This window comes from Gracilinanus agilis, chromosome 1 (genome assembly GCF_016433145.1).
Source record: "Gracilinanus agilis isolate LMUSP501 chromosome 1, AgileGrace, whole genome shotgun sequence".
NCBI lineage: Eukaryota > Metazoa > Chordata > Mammalia > Didelphimorphia > Didelphidae > Gracilinanus > Gracilinanus agilis.
This window is the reverse complement of record NC_058130.1, coordinates 195,421,619-195,442,802: the sequence shown is the minus strand read 5'-3', so window position 1 is coordinate 195,442,802 and position 21,184 is coordinate 195,421,619. Positions and strand designations below refer to the sequence as shown.

The window sequence follows — 21,184 nt, the reverse complement described above, 5'->3', positions numbered from 1 at the left end:
AATGCATGGGTCGGGGTGGACATGATTGAGGATGTGGACTCGAAACTACCACACCAACGCAACTACCAACAATTTGGAAATAGGTCTTGATCAAGGACACATGACAAAATGAGTGGAAATGTGAATCGGCCATGGGTGGGGGGAGTGCGGGGGGTGAAGGGGAAAGTAGGAACATGAATCATGTAACTATGTTAAAAATGAATATTAATAATTGTTTAAATTTTTAAAAAATGGTTTAGATTCATTATCTCACTTGTTCCTTGCAACAACCCCTTAATGCATATTATTACATTTTATTATTTCCATTTTATAGATGAAGAAACTGATGTTCAGGTATTTTAAGTGACTTAACCACAGATATACACCTAGTAAATTTCAGGGCTGAGCTTTGAATCCAAATCTCTTCTGACTCCAAATTCAGAGTCTTTTCTATTGTATCACACTGCCTTTCATTTAAAAAATGGGCTTAAAGTTATGAGAAAAAGTATATGGTGGTCCTAGTTAGAGAAGTTATGAACTTAGACTAGATTCTAGGGGAAAGATTCTTATCTTAGGCAATAATCAATCAGTCAACAAGCATTTTAAGTACTTATTGGGTCATTCAATGTACTAAGCCCTTGGTAAACAAAGGAAAACAAAATAATATTTGACCTCCAGGAATTTACATTCTAATACAGATAATACAGAAGATTAGGCAGTTAGAATGCTGGCTCTGGAGTCAAGAAGATTCATCTTCTTGAGTTTGAGTCTGGCCTCAGAGACTTACTAGCTATATGATGCTGGACAAGTCTCTTAAACCTGTTTACCTCAATTTCCTCATCTGTAAAATAAGCTGGAGAAGGAAATGACAAACCACTTCAGTATATCTGCCAAGAAAATACCAAATGGAGTCATAAAGAATTCAATATGATCAAAATGACTGAAAAACAATATAGATATTTCATATACCTACAAATATGCACATACATGTTTTATGTGTGTGCTATGTTTGGATATATGTATATTATATATGTATGTATATTTGATGCAAGATAAATTTAGAAGGGAAGCCCTCTTGTAGAAAGTAACTCTTAAAACAAGACTTATTTAAAATATTTACCTTCTGTCAGAATCAATATTGCGTATTGGTTCCAAGGTAAAAGAGTAGTAAAGGACAGGCAATTGGAGTTGTGACCCTCCCAAGATCATGTTAAAATGCATCTCGAAGCCAGGGAATCTAAAAGGTAGTGGTGAAGAATAAAAGCATTCTAGGCATAAGAAGCCTCCAGTGAAATGGTACAGAGACAAGAAATTATTTTAGAAATAGCAAATAGGTCAGTATGGCTAGACCGTATAGAGAGAGAAGTAATATGTAAGAAGACTGGAAAGACAGCAAGGAACAAGATTGTACAGAACTTTAAAAGCTAAACACAGTTTGTATTTGAGCCTAGGAATGAAAGGGAACCAGTGGAGTTCATTGAGAAGCAGAGTAACAAGATCAGATCTGTACTTTAGGAAAATTGGCATAATGAACCTCTCATTTATTTAATAAGCATTTATTAAGTGCCTAAGAAAAGCCAAGCATTGGGCCAGGTGCTAAGAAGTCAAAGTTAAAAATAAAGTAGTCCCTACCTTCAAGGAGCTTACATTCTACTCTATTATTTCTATTTCTAAAAATAGCTGAGGACCCTTATGTAAAAAACACTAACCCTGCCACTCTAAATTTCCAATGGCTTATGCTGCTTGATAAATATTTCTACTCCTTAATTCAAAGATTTAAAAAAAGGTATAATTATACTCATCTACTCAACTCCCAAACAAAGGAATTTTTCATTGTGCAAAAGAACTAAATCAAAAGGAGAGTTAACGATGTTTTAAATCATAAAGGGAAATGGTAGGATGCCAATAAGAGGAATGCCAGGTGTTTGTGTGTTAACAACCCAAGGACAGGCTGTAAATTTCCAGTAAAGAATACCATCAAGTTGCTAGTAATGGTGCTAATGGAAAATGAAAAGTGCATCAGTATTTTATACACTCCCTTGAATACCAGAAATGGCAAGATTCAGAAAATTTGGCATGTTCTATACAGATATGGTCTAAAACCAAAAATGAATGCACTATTCTTTGTCTATGAAAATGACACTAGTAATTTAGCATTATTGAAACAAGAGTTCTGCATCATCTCCTCTCCAAATATTAGTTACATTTTATAATAATAACTGACACCTTTATAGTGCTTTAGCCTAGACTTTGGAAAGTAATTTCCATAAGAGAGGCAATATGATATTAGACATTGTTGTATTTTGGTTCTCCTCTGACTTGTCTGATTTATCTTTCTCAGTCTCCTATGTAGGATCATCTATGTCCCACTCCCTATATGAAGGTGTCCCCAGAGCTCTGAACCTCTTCTTTGCTCATTTATTCTCTCCCTCCTTCCCTCTGCTCACCAGGTATTCTTTCTATCTAATGTGTCTCTCTTTCTCTATCTGTCTCCTCTTCCTCTCACCTCTTATTGATCCCATGGTTTCATCTAATAACTATATACAGATGAATACTAGATTTACATAACTACCCCATATCTATTTCTTGAACTCCAGTCCAGCATCTCCAAATCCCTGCTTTATCTTCTGACTTAGAATCAGCATTGTGTATTGGTTCCAAGGCAAAAGAGTAGTAAAGGCTAGGAAATGGGAGTTAAGTGACTTGCTGAAGGTCATATTAAAAGAAGCCTTGAAGTCTAAGAAATCTAAGAGGTAAAGGTGAAGAACGAAAGCATTCTAGACATAAGGAGTAGCCCAGGAAATGGTACATTTCCTTTCCTGCCTTGATGATCCATAAGCATTTCAAACTCAACAAGTCCCCCCAAAAAGAACTTCTTATCTTTCCCACTAACTCTGCCCTTCCTCCCAGTTTTGCCATTTTTGTTGAGAACACCACCATTCTTCCAGCTACTCATTTTGTAACCTCATAGTCATCTCCAGCTCTTCTCTCTCCCCCATTCCCTTCATTCTATCAGCTGCCAAAGCTTGTAAATCCTACCTCTATACATTTTTTGTTTACTTTGTATCCCTATTTTTTCTCTTTCCTCATACTTATACCCTAGCCTCCCTAGTTCAGGTGTGTTGTGTGCAGATGCAAAGCATGGAATCCCTGCAAAGGTACAAGGAGAGCCTCACCCAGAATTCCAGGGGACCCCCCCTGGAGAACTCTGGGTGAGGGGCAGTTGAGAAGGGTTGGAGACAATTAATTGTGGGATTGGATGTGAGCAGACACTCTGCTTGTCTCTCCTGACTTGGGGTTTCTCCTGAGAAACCATTGTAGAATAAGCTAGTGATTTCTACTCATAGGATTAGCCTATTTGTCATTACTATTCTTCATTAATATAATTATATAATTATTTAGTAATTAGAGAGTAAGATATTTATCTATAGCAAGAGAGCCAGTTTTAGTTAAATGCTTCCTCTCCTCCGGTGAGGAGGGGGAAGGGGGCATTAATTTAACAGTTTAGGGTCACCTTTCATTTATCCTAAAACCTTCACTGACTTCTATAATTTTCCTTGTTAATTCCTAATATAACTTTTTACCTTCAAATCTGTGCCTGATAATTATTTGGAAGATACTTACAATTCAGTCTGAACTTCTAGATTGAATCCTGTTGGCTGCCAGTTTAAGATCTCCTCTGTCCTCAACAGTTAGATAAATAATTTCTATGTATCTCCTCTAACTGACCTGAGAGGAATATAAATTTAAGAAAGAAACATTATTGGGGTTTCAGCCATAACAGAAACTCACCAGAAGAATCTTATTCCTGTCTTCATTACCAACTGAAGCAGAAGCAGTTAGAGGGGGAGGGGTTTGAGAATCAGGAGTGTTTAACCCCCTCCTTTCCTCACTGTAGCCTGTCAATCTCTGGTTCTTAACTTAAAGCGCTATTTGGCCCTGAAACATTTATCTGCTTCTCCAAACTATCTGTTATTATAATCATAACAGGTGCTCAGTACAACCTTCTTTGTTTATTGAAACACATACCTAATTGGTCTCCCTGCATATGAGCTCCTTCTTCCTCCACAGTTACAAAACTAATATTCCTAAAAGAAAAATCTGACTATAGTATTTCTCCAGCAAATATGTTCTACTGACTCCCTGTTCTAACATAAAAAAACCAAATTCCTTTGTTTAGAATTTAAAGCCTTTGATAATCTTACTTCAGCATATTGTTCTAGGCTGATAATGCCTGACTCCTCATTTGCTATTAATCATGTAGGGCATTCTGTCTCACATTTTCATGCCAAGAAGTTTCCCCTTTGCTCTCAAAACCTCTTAGAACCCCCCAAGTATTGCCTCCTTCAAAAGGCCTTTAATGATTCTCTTAATAGTATCTTCTCTCATGTTTCTCTGGATTTGTGTGTGTGTGTATAGATATATACACATAATATTTCAATTAATGAATATACATTATAAATGAAATATATTTGTTAAATATAATATATAAGTGAAAGATATGCATGTGCCTATATTTGTGTTTATATATACATGTGTTTATACATACATATGCAATACATATGTGTTGCTGTCAGTCATGCCTGACTCATCATGATGCCATCTAAGGTTTTCTTGGAGAAGATACTGGAGTAGTTTGCCATTTCCTTTTCCAGCTCATTTTACAGATGAGGAAACTGGGACAGAGTTAACTGGCTTATCCAGGGTCATACAGCTAGTAAGTATCTGAAGCCATAATTAAATTCAGGACGATGAGTCTTTCTGACTCCAGGACTGGCATTCTATCCATTGCGTGAAAATATGTTTCTCTCTCTCACACATTTTTCTGCAGACATATTGTAGAGTGTCCTCTTTGAGATCAGACACAGTCTCATGTTTTTTATTTTATCTCTAGTGCTTATAATAGCTATAATAGCTTAAAATTGCACTAGGTCTTTTGGACATTCTGCATAACTATTAGCAATGATTATTACATTATCTCAGTAGGGCTATACCACACTCCTGAGGGGTACATATTCTAGGTGTTATTAGTCTTACTTTATAGATGAAGAAACTAACGCCATAACGGTTCATTAGTTTGTATACACTCTTGCACAGCTAATTATTTTAGAGATGGGATTTGAACCCCAAGTTTCCTGACTCCAAGCCCACTACTCTACTACTCAGAAACATTCATACACACTCATGGAATCTCTTGGGATCATAACGTGTATTTACTAGATTCCTCATTAGGCAGCCTATGCCTTGTGTGGTCATGGGCCAGGGTCCTTATCTCTTCTTGTTTAGGAATGGAACCATTGTGACCTTTGCCTTATTAGCACAGAAATGACATTCTGAATTAACCTCATGGAAAATGAAAGAGAATAGCACAAACTTCTCAATGCAAATTTCCTTTGCTCTCAAAAGTCAAAAGGTTTCTAAATGCCAACTGAAATGAAATCATTTTCCTAATCAGTAATAAATGCCTTAGCCAAAGCAGATGAATATAACATAGTCTAGAGATCCTCAGGAACAATAGTCATTGAAAATAATTCTTTAATTATCTAATTGATCTTATGCAGAGAAATAAGACTTAGAATTCTACCACAGCTCATTATAATGACATTACAAAAAGTGGTGTCATAGTGGAAGGACTGAACTACAGGAAACCAAGAATAGAGACCCAGCTTAGTTATTAACCAGCTATATGACTAATCAAGGCCTTTAACTTGACTAGCCTTTACTTTTCTCATCTTTAAAATCATGGAGCAGAACTAACTTGGCAATGAAGTCACCTAAAAATTATATGATCCTAGGGTTTAACTATCATTTTTTCACTTCTATGGCCAATATAGAAATGTGTCTCTGGACACAATTGAAATTCGAAAATGAGTTTAATACTGGTATGAATTTATAGGGGAGTTGGTCTCTGACTAGACTTTCAGACTGGGATAAATTCAAGGGATCTTAATTTTAAATGAACCCTAAGCCTGAAAGTTCAGCTTGATTTTTTCCTCTTTAGCAAAACTCTGAACTCATTCTTTAAAAAGTTGTTGTTTTTCCAAGTCAAAAGTCCTCTTGAAGTTATTTTTTAAAGCCTCATAAAACATTTATTTCTTTTAGTTATGTTTTTAGGGTAAAATCAATTACAAATATTTGTATTATGTTATCTTTCAAATGAAAATGGTTGTGGAAAAATGATTGAGGTAAAACATATTTCACAAAACCCAAAATAGTTGAAAATTTATCCTTCAGGGAATCAACATCCTCCAGTTATGAAGGGCCATTCATTCCTCATTACAGGTGCTATGATCAGCAACAGAGGAGACCAATTGGTAGATGCCCACATTAGTAGAGGAAGGTATATAGTTTTCATTTCATATTTTTATCCCCAGAGTCAAGAACAGTGACTTGCACAGAGTAGGTATTTAATATGAGTTCATTGAATGAAAAGATAATGGAATCATTATCAGCTAGATAACAGGAATCAGGTCAATGAATGAATGAATGAAAGAGCATTTATTAAGAACTTATTGTATACCATCCTTGGTACTAAATGCTAAGAAAACAACTTTAAGTGAACACTCAAGATTTCTACATTAAAAAAAGAGACTAGATCTCCCCATAATATTTGAGATATAAGTACAGGGACAAGTCAAAGGTTGGATCTCATTGCAGATTGGCACAGGAGCATCAACTTCCATTTCCATAAATGGACAGTTCACTATTCCTTGGGCAACCATTTCTAACAAGGTCTCCACCCTGGGACATTACTGGCATGACCTTTTATTCCATGGTCCAACAGTGGATAAAATACTGACTCAGATATCCTTATCAGCAGAGTTTATAACTGAGCTAGATTTGTCCAGGACTGATGCATTAGACCCAATGGAATTTCCAAGGGAACTTGACCTTTAGCTGAACTACATGCTGGGACTAAACTGTGCACTTATATAGACCGAATGAACTCTATTAGAGCAATTAAAAACTATTGATCTTCCTAGAAGAGGTATTCAGAGAATGTAATTTACTTTACATGGCTTAATAATTTGCTCCTGGCAAATTATTTCCTTGCCTTGTTCCCCCCCAAGGACAAGGTCTGATATGATGGTCCCTAAATCAAGAAGTGGAAGCCTGAAAATGTCTAAATGCACTTCAAATCTACCAAGCACAAATACAATTTTTTTAGCATTATCTGCTTTAATGTAATGCATGTTGCTAATTTTCTTCCTAACATTTAGGGGGAACATAAGGATACTTTGTCCTCTCTGTATAAAAGACCCTCTTCAAAAAATGATTCTCTCCCTGCCAATACACGTGTGCCCCTGTAGAGTGGGCTTTTTACTCAAATATGTATACAGGCACCAAAGTCTAAAAAAAAATAGAATGGTCTGCCAAAAGAAAACTGGAAAGTAATTATTCTTGTAATGATCTTCCATTTGTTTAGTTATAAGTAACTCTTCCATGGGGAGACATTTAATACCACTTGCACATAATTTTCCCCTTCTTTATGGGAGGTTGTTATGGGAGGTTGTTATGAGCAAACTTAAAATATTTGACTCCTGAGATCCCAAATCAATTTTGTAAAAAATAGGATATGGATTAGACCTAATATTTCACTTATATAAGGAACTTCAGAAAGGTAGAGATAAACATTTATATAAGATCTACTATGTTCCAGGCCCTGTTTTAAGTGATTTTTTTTAATAAATATTATTTCATTTGGTCCTCACAACAACTTTGGGAGGTAGGTGCTATTGTTAGCCCTATTTTACACTTGAGGACACTGAGGGAAAGAGAGGTTGTGATTTATTTACGTCACACAGCTCATAAATGTCTGAGGCCAGATTTGAACTTAAATCTTTCTGACTTTAGATGCAGAGTTCTATTCAGTATACCACTAACTGCTTTGCCTCTGGGTGAGGAAATTCCCTCTACCAAATATAGCTTATCACTTTTTTTCCAATTTTAATCTTCAAAAGTTTCCTAGAACACTGAGGATCCTAGGGCCACAGAGTCAATATGTCAGGGGAGAGACTTGAGGCTAGGTCTTTCTGGATCAGAAGCAAGCTATCTACCACTTCATACTGTATCTCTCAAAATATTTTTTTAATGCTTAAGTCTGAGACATAAAAAGGATTTTATAAATTGTGTTATAATTTAAATTAAGATAGGTTCAATTTGTCCCAACAAGCATGGGATGTTCCTTACAAAAAGATGGATTCTCCATCTTCATGTACAAGTGCAAGAAGAAAATAAGTATGGAAATTTTTTTTTCTATTTTTTCCATTCAATTTTATTTTCAATCCTAAATTCTCTCCTTCTATAACCTATTTAGATGGGAAGAAATATATAACTCATTACAAATATAAAGTCACACAAAACAAATTTCCACATTCCTCATATAAAAAAAGAAATAGAACAAGAAAAAAAAAAGATGCTTCAATCTGCAATCTGAGCCCATCAATTTTCTACTTAGAGATGGATAGCTTTTTTCTTCAAGGATTCTTTGGAATTGTGATGGGTCACTGTGTTGATATACCAGAATTTATTCAGCCATTCCCCAATTGATGGGTACCTCTTGAGTTTCCAATTCTTTGCTACTACAAAAAGAGATACTATAAATATTATTGTAAATGTAAGTCCTAATTCCTTTTTCTTTTAACTCTTTAAGATATAGCTCTAGCAGCACAGTGTTACTGGGTCAAAAAGTATGCATTGTTTAATAGTTTGAGGAGCGTAGTTCCAAATAGTTTTCCAGAACAGTAGGACTAGTTTACAGGTACACCAGCAGTCCATTTGGGTACCTATTTTTCCACAATCTCTCCAGCATTTGTCATTTTTCTAACTTATTAACTTAGATGGTAGATGGGTGTGAGGTAGTATCTCAAAATTATTTTAATTTGTATTTATCTAATTACAGTGATTTAGAACATTTTAAATTTGACTATTGATAACTTTGATTTTTTTCCTCTGAAAACTGACTGCTCATATCCCTTGACCATTTTAAAATTAGAGAATGACTCATTTTTATAAATTTGGTTTAGTGTCCTTTATATTTGAGAAATGAGAACTTTATCAGGGAAACTTGCTGCAAATATCTTTCTATTGCTTGCTTTTCTTCTAATTTCAGCCTCTTGGTATATAGTATGAAGTGATCATTTTTCTAACACATTTCTAACAGACTACTTTCTAGATTTCACAGAAGTTTTTTTTTTTCCTTTCAAATAGTGTGTTCTTGCCTCAATAGCTGGGATCTTTAGGTTAATCAAATACTAAGTTACTGTGAGTTACTTTGCTCATTTACTTTGATATATTTTGTACCTCTGCTGTTTCATTGATGAATCCTGCTATTCTTTATCGGTAACAAATTGTTTTGATGATTAGATATTTGTAGTACAGCTTGAGATCTAGTATTATTAGCTAAGATATTTTTGTAATTATTTTTTAAAAGTGATTCAGATGGGTTTCATTATTTTTTGTAGTTCTATAAAATAATTCTTTGGTATCTTTATTGGTATGACACTAAACAATTAAATTAATTCAGGTAGTATTTTCATTTTTTAATATCAACTCAAGCCTACCTATGAGCAGTTAATGTTTCTCCAATTATTTTTATTTGTTTGAAGAGTATTTGGAACTGGGCTCATAGATTTCCTATATATTTCTTGTTAGGTAGATTCCCAAATATTTTCTTTTGTCTGTAGCTATTTTAAATGGAATTTCTCTTTTTATTTCTTCCTGCTAGATTTTGTTGGTAATATTTAGAAATATTGATGATCTGTATGGGTTTATTTTATACCTTGCAACTTTGCTGAAGTTAATTGTTTTAACTAGTCTTCTAGTTGACTCACTAAGGTTCTCTAAACAAAACACATACCATTTGAAAAAAGTGATATTTTTGTTTTTTCAATGTTGATGTTCATTCCTTTAATTTATTTTTCTTGTCATTTCCATAGTTAGCATTTCTAGTGCAACATTAAATAATAATGGTGATAATTGGACATCCTTGCTTTACTCCTGATTTTACTGGAACGTCTTCTAGTTTATCTCCATTACCAATAAAGCTTGCCCTGTTATAGACAGATAATACTTATCTTTAAAAAGGGGAGGGCAGCTAGATGATTAGGTGGATTGAGATCCAGGCCTAGAGATGGAAGGTCCTAGGTTCAAATCTGGCCTCAGACATTTCCCAACTGTGTGACCCTTGGCAAATCACTTAACCCCCAGTTTTTAGCCTTTACCACTCTTCTGCCTTAGAACCAATACACAGTACTTATACACAGGGTTTAAAACACACACACACACACACACACACACACACACACACACACACACACACCCTTATCTTCCATCTTAGAATCAATATTCTGTATTGGTTCCAAGGCAGAAGAATAGTAAGGGCTAAAAAATGGGGTTAAGTGACTTGACTACTCTGAGGCCAGATATGAAACCAGGACTTTGCATCTTTAGACTTGGCTCTCAATATACTGAACCATCTAGCTGCCCCCACTACTTATCATTTTCAGAAGAACTCTGTTTATTCTTATGATCTCTAGTGCTTTTAATAGGAACAGATCTTATATTTTGTTAAAAGATTTTCTGCATCTATTAAAATAATTATATGATTTTTGTTACTATAATGGTTAATATAGTTTTATTAATATTGAACCAGCCCTGAATTCCTTGTATAAATCTAGCCTAGTTGTCATGTATGATCTTTGTGATATATTATTGTAATCTCTTTGCTAGTATTTTGTTAAAATTTTTATATCAATATTCAATAGGAAAATTGATCTGTAGTTTCCCTTCTCTATTGTAGTTCTCCCTACTTTTGGTATCAAGATCATATTTATGTCATAGAAGGAATTTGATGGGATTTCTTCTTTATAAAAGGGAAATGGGTTCCCTACAACCAAGAATAAATATTTCCCTTGTTTCCTTGATCCAAACTTCTAATCTTTGCTTGAACCCTTACATCATGGATCATTCATCCAGTTTCTCTGTGTCTTTCTCTTTGTTTCTTGCTGTCTCTGTCTCTCTTCATTTCTTTCTCTACCCTTTTTCCTTTTCTTCTTCATTTGTACTCAGTTTTGTCAATTTCATGCACTTCCATGAAATATCTGTATATATGCATGTGTATGTATGAAAATATCTATATCCAAGTATGTGTGTATATAGCTAAATTCTGTTTCTATTAATGACACCACCACCTTTTCATTGCCTAATATATGCAACCCTGGAATATATGTTTTTTTTTCACTTTTTAATTTCCCCTGCCCTTTAATATATCAAATCAACTTTACCAAGGTCTAGAAATTCTGCCTTTATAATATCTCATCTCCATTTTTTACTAGAATTTCTGAGGTAGCCTGGCTTAGTAAAAATTAGAGTCAAGAAAACCAGGGTTCAAATTCTAGCTCTGCCACTTACTAGCTATATGGCCCTCAGGAAATAACAAGTTAATTTGTTTCCTCTTTTGAAAAATGAAAATAGTAATACAGCTATATCATAGTTGTTCTGAGATCCAAATTAGTTAGCATTTTTAAAGTTCCTTGCAAATCAGAAATCTTTCTGTAAATGCCACCTGACATACTACTGTGCCCCCATAGTTCAGATATCATCCCAATATCACAATTGTTGTTCAGTTGTGTCGGTCTCTTTATACTTCATATGGGATTTTCTTGACAAAGATACTAGAGTGGTTTATCATTTCCTTCTCCCCTGGATTAAAGCAAATAGAGGTTAAGTGCCTTGCACAGAGTCACATAGCTAGTGAGTTTCTGAGGCTAAATTTGAACTTAGGTATTCCTGACTCCAGAAACAACTCTCTATTTACTGAGTACTCTAGCTGCCTCTATTATTACAAAAGCATCCTCACTAGTCTCCTTGCCTCCAGTCTCTCCTTTTTCTGATCTATCAATCCCATATTTACCAAAAATAATATTCCAAATATATAATTCTAAGTGACTTCTCAGCTCAAAAACCTTCAATGTTCTTTCATTGGCAAAAGAATAAAAATAAAAACTGTTCAGACTTCTAGATTCTAGGCAAATAGGATCACTTAATTATTCCTTGGTCTCATCCTTCTCCCTTCTACCTCCATGTATTTGTAAAGGTCATTCTCCATGAGGAAAGTCTTCTCTTTCTTCAGGGCCTATTTCAGGTGTCATCTCCTCCATGAAAATTGGATTCTTATACTTCTGAAATTGATATTATTCCTCCCACTTTACAGAAAAGAAATAGACTCAGGATGTTATATAATTATCTTCATTTTATAGATGTTAATCCATTAATAAGCATTTCTTGGACCCTATCCATGTGCCAGGCATCATTCTAAGTGCTGAAGATACATCCCACTTTCCCACCAAAAGGGGAAAAAATGTTTAAGCAACTGACTAATCCAGGGTCACATAGTTAGTAAGGCCTGTAAACAAGAATCACACCTAGGTCATCCTGACTCCAAATCCAGCATTCTGTCAACTATGCCACGAACTCCTTTAAATAGCATGCTGATTCTCTGTTTTGGTAATTATCTTGTTCTGTCACACATTACAGTTATTTGTGAATTTGTTTCATTTCCCCTCATTTCACTGCAGATTCCTTTTAGGCAAGAGTATTTTTGTATCCCCTGAAAATCCTTGAACTATCCCTTGAATACATTAGGAATGTTTGGGGAATGGATAATTCCTTTGATCATATGATCATGAATCTCAAACTAGAAGGAACCTTAGGAGTTGTTCATCTAATAGGTGTGGTAAATGAAACCCAAAGAGGTCAAGTAACCAAGGTTACACAAATAGTAGTAGAGTTAGGAAATCAAACTCAAATCCAATAATTCCAAATTCACTGCCCTTTCTACTACTGTATAACACATCCCAATTTAGTCAAGTAATCATGAAAATAAAAAAAGAATCCATATCTAAAGGTCTGTATTTAAGGATGTTTGATTGCCATAGCACTGGGTTTCTCCTCTGTCCAAGACCTTTTCTCTCTAGCAGAAACCAGATAGATAAGATAGAGGTTAATTCTTTTTTTTTTTGTGACCTAGGAGAGGAACTTTGTCCTTTTTTCCTGTACTTTGTACAGAGCCAAGAATACTATCAGCACTCAATAAATAATAAATTACAGTCATTTAATTACAGCTTTTATGCATCCAGGTCATGTTTTATTGACTTCATTTTTTTGCAGCACATTTTCTAGCACTTAAGAAAAAAAACAGCCAGAAAAGCCAAGCAAAAGGCCAGGAGACAGTATAAAATTCCAGGTGGAGAAACTTCCATTGCTATGCCTAAGTCAGAATATAGCTGTGTCAGGCAAGAAAAACAGAAATGAAACCAAGCCAGCTGAGTACTTCATGGCAAGGAATGGGAAGGAGACTCAATAGCATCCTGAGTCTATAGCATTACCTCATTGTCATTCACCAAAGAACATTAGCTAACTGGTCTTGGCTGAGCTAGGAAGGCATTCTGAGCAAGGGTGAGAGTGATGACCTAACAGATGGCATGTTGTCAAAGTCAGGAGTAGGATCTAAATTGGAGCTATGACAGATACACTGTCAGAATGGCCTTTTCTATAGACTCAGTGCCTAGAGATGGACAGGGGTGGTTGTTACTCATTTAAATGATGCTAAATGATGTTAGGCATATTGACTGGATAAATAGGATAAGCCTTAAACTGAGACACTCATACGACTTCGGTTCAACCCCAGCTCAGCCCATTACTAGCCAAGTGGAAAAATTATATTTCTCTGGGCCTCAGTAGCCTTACTTATAAAACCTGAAAAGAAAATATGCAAATATCTACTTGAAGTCAGGGACTGGTTTTAATCATGTACTGCTCTGTGCTAAACACTGAAAATACAACAACAAATATGTATTTCTTGCCCACTGGGAAGCTCACATTCAGATGAGGGTAATAACATCGTTTCTATCTTTGTATCCCTTACACCTACCCAGTATTGGTACACAGTAATTAGCTTGTTGAAATGAATTATATAGTACTTTGTAACTATAAAGAAAAGATTTCAGTCAAACCAGTCTCTTTGCTGCTCCTCATACAGGATGTATATGTTCCATATAACTGGAAGGCACTATTTCTCTCTTCCATGCCACTTAGAATCCTTAGCTTCCTTCCAAAAGCTCATCTTAACTTCCATATCCTACAAGCCCTCAGGAAACACTTAACTGCTAGTTCTTCTCCATTCCCCTGATAAGTTTTATAAATAGTGTAAAGTCAAGGATCATTTCAATTTTTATTTTATATACCTAATACCATAGCACTTGATACTGGGACTTAGTAGGTCCTTAATAAAGGTTTGTTGATTGGATGACCAATTGAAGTACATATTATTATAATTTTATTGGTGCAATCGTAGAGGGCCCACAAGTTTGCCCATGGATGGCATGTCTGGACGGTTCTAGAATGGAGATACACATGAAAATGAGGAAATAGGCACAATATCATTTCTGATATTTTCTTTGGAGGCAAGGAAATGATTTGATAGCAATAGCAATGAGAGGGAAGGGAGAGCAGAAGAGTGCAAATGCTAAGTAATAAGACTGGGAGTCTCAACTTTTTGTGGTAAGGATTTACTTTGTGTCTCATGTGGAACTTTGAAATTTTGGGGGGAACAGTGATCAAAGGAAACAGCCTGAGAGCTTTCAGGAAAGGCAATATAACAAGAAACCATGGCCAGAATTTTTTTAGCAAATATTTCAAATAGTTAGACATAAGTAGAGTGTTATGACTGATGTCACACCCTTTCTCCTGCCTCACTGTTAGAAATATGAGAGGTTGCAATGAGGGGAGAAATAGGAGAAGTAGCTGCTGACCCACAATCTATGACATTTTCAAAATTAATTTCAATTAACATATTAGGGCCCTCACTCCCCTTACCCCACTGCACGTTCCTTTGACACTTTTATTTCATTACTCTGAGCTTATTTAATGGGACTATCACATGCCATGCAGTTTAGGGTTGACATTTTTCTTAGTTTTTTTAATTATCACTTAAAACCTTAAACATTTATGTATTTATAATGTGAAAAGAAGATTCCCACATCACAAACTACAAAATACTTTCTTCTCTTCAGTGTGATGAGCTACAAATATGCAACTGACCTGAAACGATCAGATGAGATGAGAAAACTAGCTAGGTACTTACATAGCCATATTCCAGGTCCCAGCACCAGCAGTAGTTGCAAAACCTGACAAAACAGGCTCTAACAAAGTCACCAACCAGAATTGTGACATAGGTTGTTAGGACATCAGACACAACCAGTCGCGCAAATTCCTGTTGAGACATTATCAATCAATAAATCAATTAATAAACATTTAATAAATGCCTACTCAGGCAATAGGAAAACAAAAACAGGCAAAAGATAATCCCTGACCCGAAGAAGTTTATAATCTAAGATAGTGATGGGCAAACTTTTTAAAGAGGGGGCCAATGGAAAAGAAATGCTCATCTGTCGGTCTGTTCTAAGGCAACTCTTTCAAAGTTTCATTGTATTGTATCCTGCTCATTGTATTCATCAGATTAGGAATAATGTTGCCTGGCCTGATAGAACATTTCAGAGGGCACCGCATCTGGCCCACCGGGCCATAGTTTGCCCATCACTGATAATGGAGTGTCCACAGTGAATTATAGATGTTAACACAAATATTCTTTCATATCTGGCCTCAGATATTTCCTGCTGTGTGATCTCAGGTAAGTAAAAAAAATCCATTGCCTGTCCTTTACAGCTCTTTTGTCATGGAACTTATAGTATCAATTCTAAATCAGAAGGTAAGGATTTTTTTAAAATATATTTTTGGGGATAGTGGGTAGATGCAGGACTAGAAAATCTTAGGTTTGAATGTTGCCTCTTATACTTGCTAGGTGGTACAGTAGATATGATAGAGACTTTGAGTCTTCAAGACTGGAGTTCACATCTTGTCTCAGATCCTGACTCTGGGCAGATCACTCAATCATAGTTTTCTCATCTGTAAAATGGCGATAATAAGAGCCCTAACCTCTCAAATTTGTTGTGAAGATAAAATGAATTAACACATGAAAAGTATTTTGTAAAGTTAAAGGTACCATATAAATAAGAGTTATTATTACAAATTATTTGACCATGTTCAAGTCATTTCATTTCTGAACCACAGTATTCTCATCTGTAAAATGCAGATAATAAGAGCTGTACAACCTGCCTCACAGGGTTATTGTGAGATTCAAATTATATGATGTGTGTAAACCACTTTGTAAAAATTTCATCATTATCTATCATCTATCTATGTCACTAGTTTCTTTTTTTCTTTCATATTTATAAGAATATGGTTTGTGGTCTATAAATATGGGTGCAATAATCACTAAGACAAATTATATATCTCCATCTTAATTCAATTTCAACAATTCAGAACCAAAACTCATTGCTTCCAATTACTAAATCTCCCCATTATCCATGCCCCAACTCTTCTTTTGGTGGGTGTGAAAGGAATTTAGAAAAAAAGGAACCATAATGAGTCTATAACTCTCTCTCCTTCTTCTCTAAACCAAAGAATTTTCCCATATCACATAATTTCAAATTGGTGGGAAAGGTTGAGAGGAAAGGAGGCATAGAGGGAATAGACAAAAGAAGAAGGGGAGAGGAAAGGAGAAAATGACTGGAAATAGAGAAAGAAAGCTTGATGGACCCTTTAGAAAAGTTTGCACTTGTAGACTAAAAGCCCCCAAAAGAAGAAACGTAGTGATTATTACTCTTGCTCTCCCTCCGACCTTATTTTGCCCTTCTCCCCTCCCCTACCAACAACTTTAGCACTATTTTTATGCTGAAAACAGTGCATGTGTGTGTATACATGCATGCATACACATGTTGGTGTGAGGGGAAGTAAAGTCTGAAAGGGGAGATGAAAATGTCCAAATAAAGCCATTTAGTCCATCTTTTTTTCTTTTGGTCATGACTTTCAGGTAGTCCTGTAATTCTAAAATTGTCTCTCTGGATCTATTTTCTAGGTCAGCTTTTTTTTCAACGAGGTATTTCATTTTTTTCTTCTATTTTTCATTCTTTTAATTTTGTTTTACTGTTTCTTGATATTGTATACAGTTATTAGCTTCTAATTGCCCAATTATAATTTTTAAAGACAGAATATCTTCCATGACCTTTTGATCCTCCTTTTCTAATTGGTCCATTCTTCTTTTCAAATCATTCTTTTCATCCTTTGACTTTTTTTGTCTCATTTTCCAGTTGGTCAATTCTGGCTTATTTTCTTGTCTTAATTCATTTTCTTGTCTTAATTGTTTTAATCTTATCTTAATTATTTATCTTATCTTATCTTAATTAATTATCTTAATTATTTTCTTGTCTTAATTCATGTGCCTCTATTTCCAGATGACCTATTTTGCTTTTATAAGCTGTTGTTTTCCTTTTCCCATTTTTCTTCAACCTGTCTTATTTGAGTTTTGAATTCCCTAGATTTTTGAGGTTTTGCTTGAAGTTCCTTGGATCCTATCATCCTCTGTTGGTTCTGTTCCTTGGTCTTTATCCTCATAGAAGCTTTCATTCATTACCTCCTTTATTTACTCATTTTCCCCCCATGGACTATAAACTCATCCCTCTGTTGGTTTACTAGAACAGGGAATTTGATCTGCTCTGCCCTGGAGGGAATCTTCAGTTTTCTCTCTCCTCTACTGGTATAGTGGATTAGACTGGTTGAGCTGACCTGCCATGCTAATCTGCCATGAGGCCAAATCTTCACCATTCCCAGCTGCTGTGGAGGCAGAGGATGTCCACCCACATGGCCTCTCCCAAGTTCTTCTCCACTAGCTACTATCAGAGCCCTGAACTTCAAGTGGTGGATTTGAGGTACTCCATCAGGGTTACGGCCTCCAACAAGGAATCCCACAGTCAGCCCATGTCTAATCACAATTCCCAGCACAGTAGATGGGGGAGGGGTGTTCAGGCCACTAGATCCACTTACAATCTCTCCCTTATACCATGAAAATCATCTTTCTGCCTACCTTTTTAAAATGTATTCAGTAGGAGAGTCCCATGACTTCATCCTGTTGTTGGGTTTAGATTTCTATCCTCTTTGAAGCACTTTTTAAAGATTGGTATGGAAAGATAGTCAGAGAGGCACTGGCTTTTGCTGCTCCTAAGTGCCATCTTAACTCTGCTCCCCCTGCATTTAGTATATCTTACAAGATTTCTTTCTACTCCCAGATATCCAACCTATCTAGTGATGTTCTGATGACTTATGAACTCGCCATGAGATCATGAATCCCATGATCTCATGGACCTTGGTTACTACTGAATTTAAAATTTCTAATCTTTGGTTATGTGCTTTTCCTTTTCACTAGATTAGCTTAAATTATTATACTTGATGAGTGACTATTTAAAATTACTCTGTTTTGTGTTCTAACTATTTAAAAGGCAAGATGTGTGAAAATGCTACTAGTCCTTCTGAGGAGTATTTGGAAACAGGGTGTTGTTCTGAACTCATAGTCTAGCATGGTGATGTATAAATAAGGTGGCAGGAAGTTTAACTTCAATGACTATCTCCTTCTCTCCCCTTATATCATCTTCATCCATTTCTTTCCTTACCTTGATATTTTGGTATAAGGAAATAGAATGGCATATTATTTTGAACAACTTTTAATTGACCTATTCTGTACTCTTTGTACTTTTATAGCAGAGGTTCTTAACCTTTTTTCTGTATGTTTTGGACACTTCTTTAGCAGTCTGGGAAAGCCTTTAGATCTTTTCTTAGAATGATGGTCTTAAATGCATTAAATGAAATATATAGGACTACAAAGGAAGCCCTAAGTGAGCCAAAATAAAGATGTATTTTAGTTTTCAACCACATTCACAGATCTCATAAAATCTACCCACAGAATCCTTAGGGTTCCATGGACCTCAAGTTAAGGGCCCATGTTTTAAAGAAAAGTCTGGAAAGACTTATATGACCTGATATAAAGTGAAACAAACAGGACCAAAAGAACATTTTACAGAATGACAGCAATACTTTTTGATGATCAGCTATGAATGACTTAGTTACTCTCAAGACAATCCCAGAGACTCATGATAAAAAAAATGACAGAGAGTAAGGATTTTTTTTAATTTTTAAAGAAAAATAAAAAAATTTTAATAAAAAAGAGATGGAGAAAATGTTAATGATGCTGATCACACTTAAAAGTATGTCATGCATATTTTAGGAAAAGCTATATTTTTAAATATTTACTAGCATGCCATTATGGGAGATGTCCTGAATAAAGTATAATTTGAGTTGAGTCTTGAAGGAAACCAGTCAAGAGGCAGAGATGAAGAGAGAGAACAATGAGATAATGAGGGACAATCAGAACAAAGTTATAGAGCTGGATATGGAGATGGAGGGTCATTTGTAAGGAACATAAAGTAGGCTAGTATCACTGAAATGTAGAATGCATAGAGAATAAAGTATGAGAAGGATGAAAAGAAAGAAATATCCTAGGTTGTGAAGGGATTTAAATGAAGAAAGGAAATTTTTTCATTCAATCTTGGAGAAAAATAGAGTCATAGGTAGAAACTTTTCCAGAAAGAAATGAAACAAAAGATGGCCAATAAATCAGAAGTTATGGGGAAGTGTATTGGGTTGAATAGTACTTGGTATTTTTACTTCCAATAGCTAACAGCCTTCTTTCTTCCTGGCCATTTTAGGGAGTCTGACCTAGTCCAGAGAAAAGGATCCCTAACAAAAGCATCAAAACATTACAGATTTAGAGCTGAGGAAGACCTCATTCATTCTGTCCAGCTCCCTTTTGTTAGAGATTCTGCTCTCCTCTACACCCTTTTGACATATCCTAGGAAAGACTCTGTTGCCTAAACCAAACCACCTTGCATTTAACATATGTACATACATACACATACATATATAATAAATGCATGTGTATATATAGACATATTACATATCTGCATATATATGTATACATAACACATTTATAGTAATATAATATTTATTTTCTAAATACTTGTTTCTCTATTAGAATATAATCCCCTTAAGAATAGAGATCATTTTGTTGGGTTTATTTTAAACCCTTACCTTCCATATTGCTTCTAAGAGTAGAAGAGTAAGCAGCTGGGGTTAAGTGATTTGGCCAAGGTTGCACAGCTAGAAATTATCTGAGGTCAAATTTGAACCCAGAACTTCTTGTCTCTAGATTGTTTTGTTCCTTATGTTTTTATCCTCAGGACTTAGGATAATGTGTGGCATATGTGGTTCAGTCATTTTCAGTCACGTTCAGTTCTTTATGACTCCTTCGGGGATTTTTCATAGCAAAGATATTGGCATGACTTGCCATTTGCTTCTTCAGCTCACTTTGTGTAGATAAGGAAACTTTGTCAAACAGGGTTAAGCGATTTGCCCAGGGTCACACAGCTAATATCTGCTGTCAAATTTGAACTCAGGTCTTCCTAACTCTAAAACTGGCACTCTATCCACTGTACTACATAGTTGGTCAGTGTAGCATATGATAAGTACTTAATAAATACTTGTTGACTGATTGACTGATTGATTCTTAGTATTATAAGTAAGGCTTCCTTTAAAAAAATTATGAAAAAAGGAAGAAAAGATCTTCTGTAACAAATTTCTAAGTAGGAGTGGACTTGACCAAAATTGTTCATCTCAGAGAGAGAAAATAAGTTGGACTTTAACGAGAGCCAAAGAAAAGCAGAGCGACATATTTTGCTGCCTGAAAAGTTATAAAAGTTCACATAAAATTCAAAATTTTTGGAAAAAGTGCATAACATTCCACAACATTTTCAAAGTTGAACTTTTAATTTTTTATGCATGATTATTTTTCTAAATCAGTCTATGCTATTTCTGTTAGGCTTCCCTTAAAAAATGAGGTCCAAACCATTAATATCTAAAGTGCCTAGATCTGAATATTGATCTTCCAAAGTCATGGCCTTGCTAACTTTGCTATTTTTTATCTTTGTTATGTTCACTTTGTTCTCATGCTCTCCACTTCTCTCATCCGAAATTCAGAAATTCCATAATGAACCCTCCTACTCTCTCTCCTGTCTGGCTCATCCAACCATCTTTTAAGTGTTAATGCTCTTTTTGAGAGAAGGTTGAAGAACGGGAAAAAAAAATAAACTCCTCCAACAAAATGGCTATTAGAGAGAGAGAAATAGGGAGAAGTACATAGAAACACACAGAGAGAGAGAGAGAGAGAGAGAGAGAGAGAGAGAGAGAGAGAGAGAGA

The 21,184-nt window shown here is 35.3% G+C and overlaps 1 protein-coding gene across 1 annotated transcript in view; it reads right to left on the bottom strand.

Moving 5' to 3' along the window:
* Window positions 1–21,184, bottom strand: part of TMC1 (transmembrane channel like 1) — a 185,692-nt gene that overhangs the window by 65,037 nt on the left and 99,471 nt on the right. Inside the window, exon 14 of the mRNA XM_044678499.1 lies at window positions 15,125–15,253. Within this exon, the coding sequence (XP_044534434.1) occupies window positions 15,125–15,253 (129 nt within the window). The remainder of the gene's footprint in view (window positions 1–15,124; window positions 15,254–21,184) is intronic.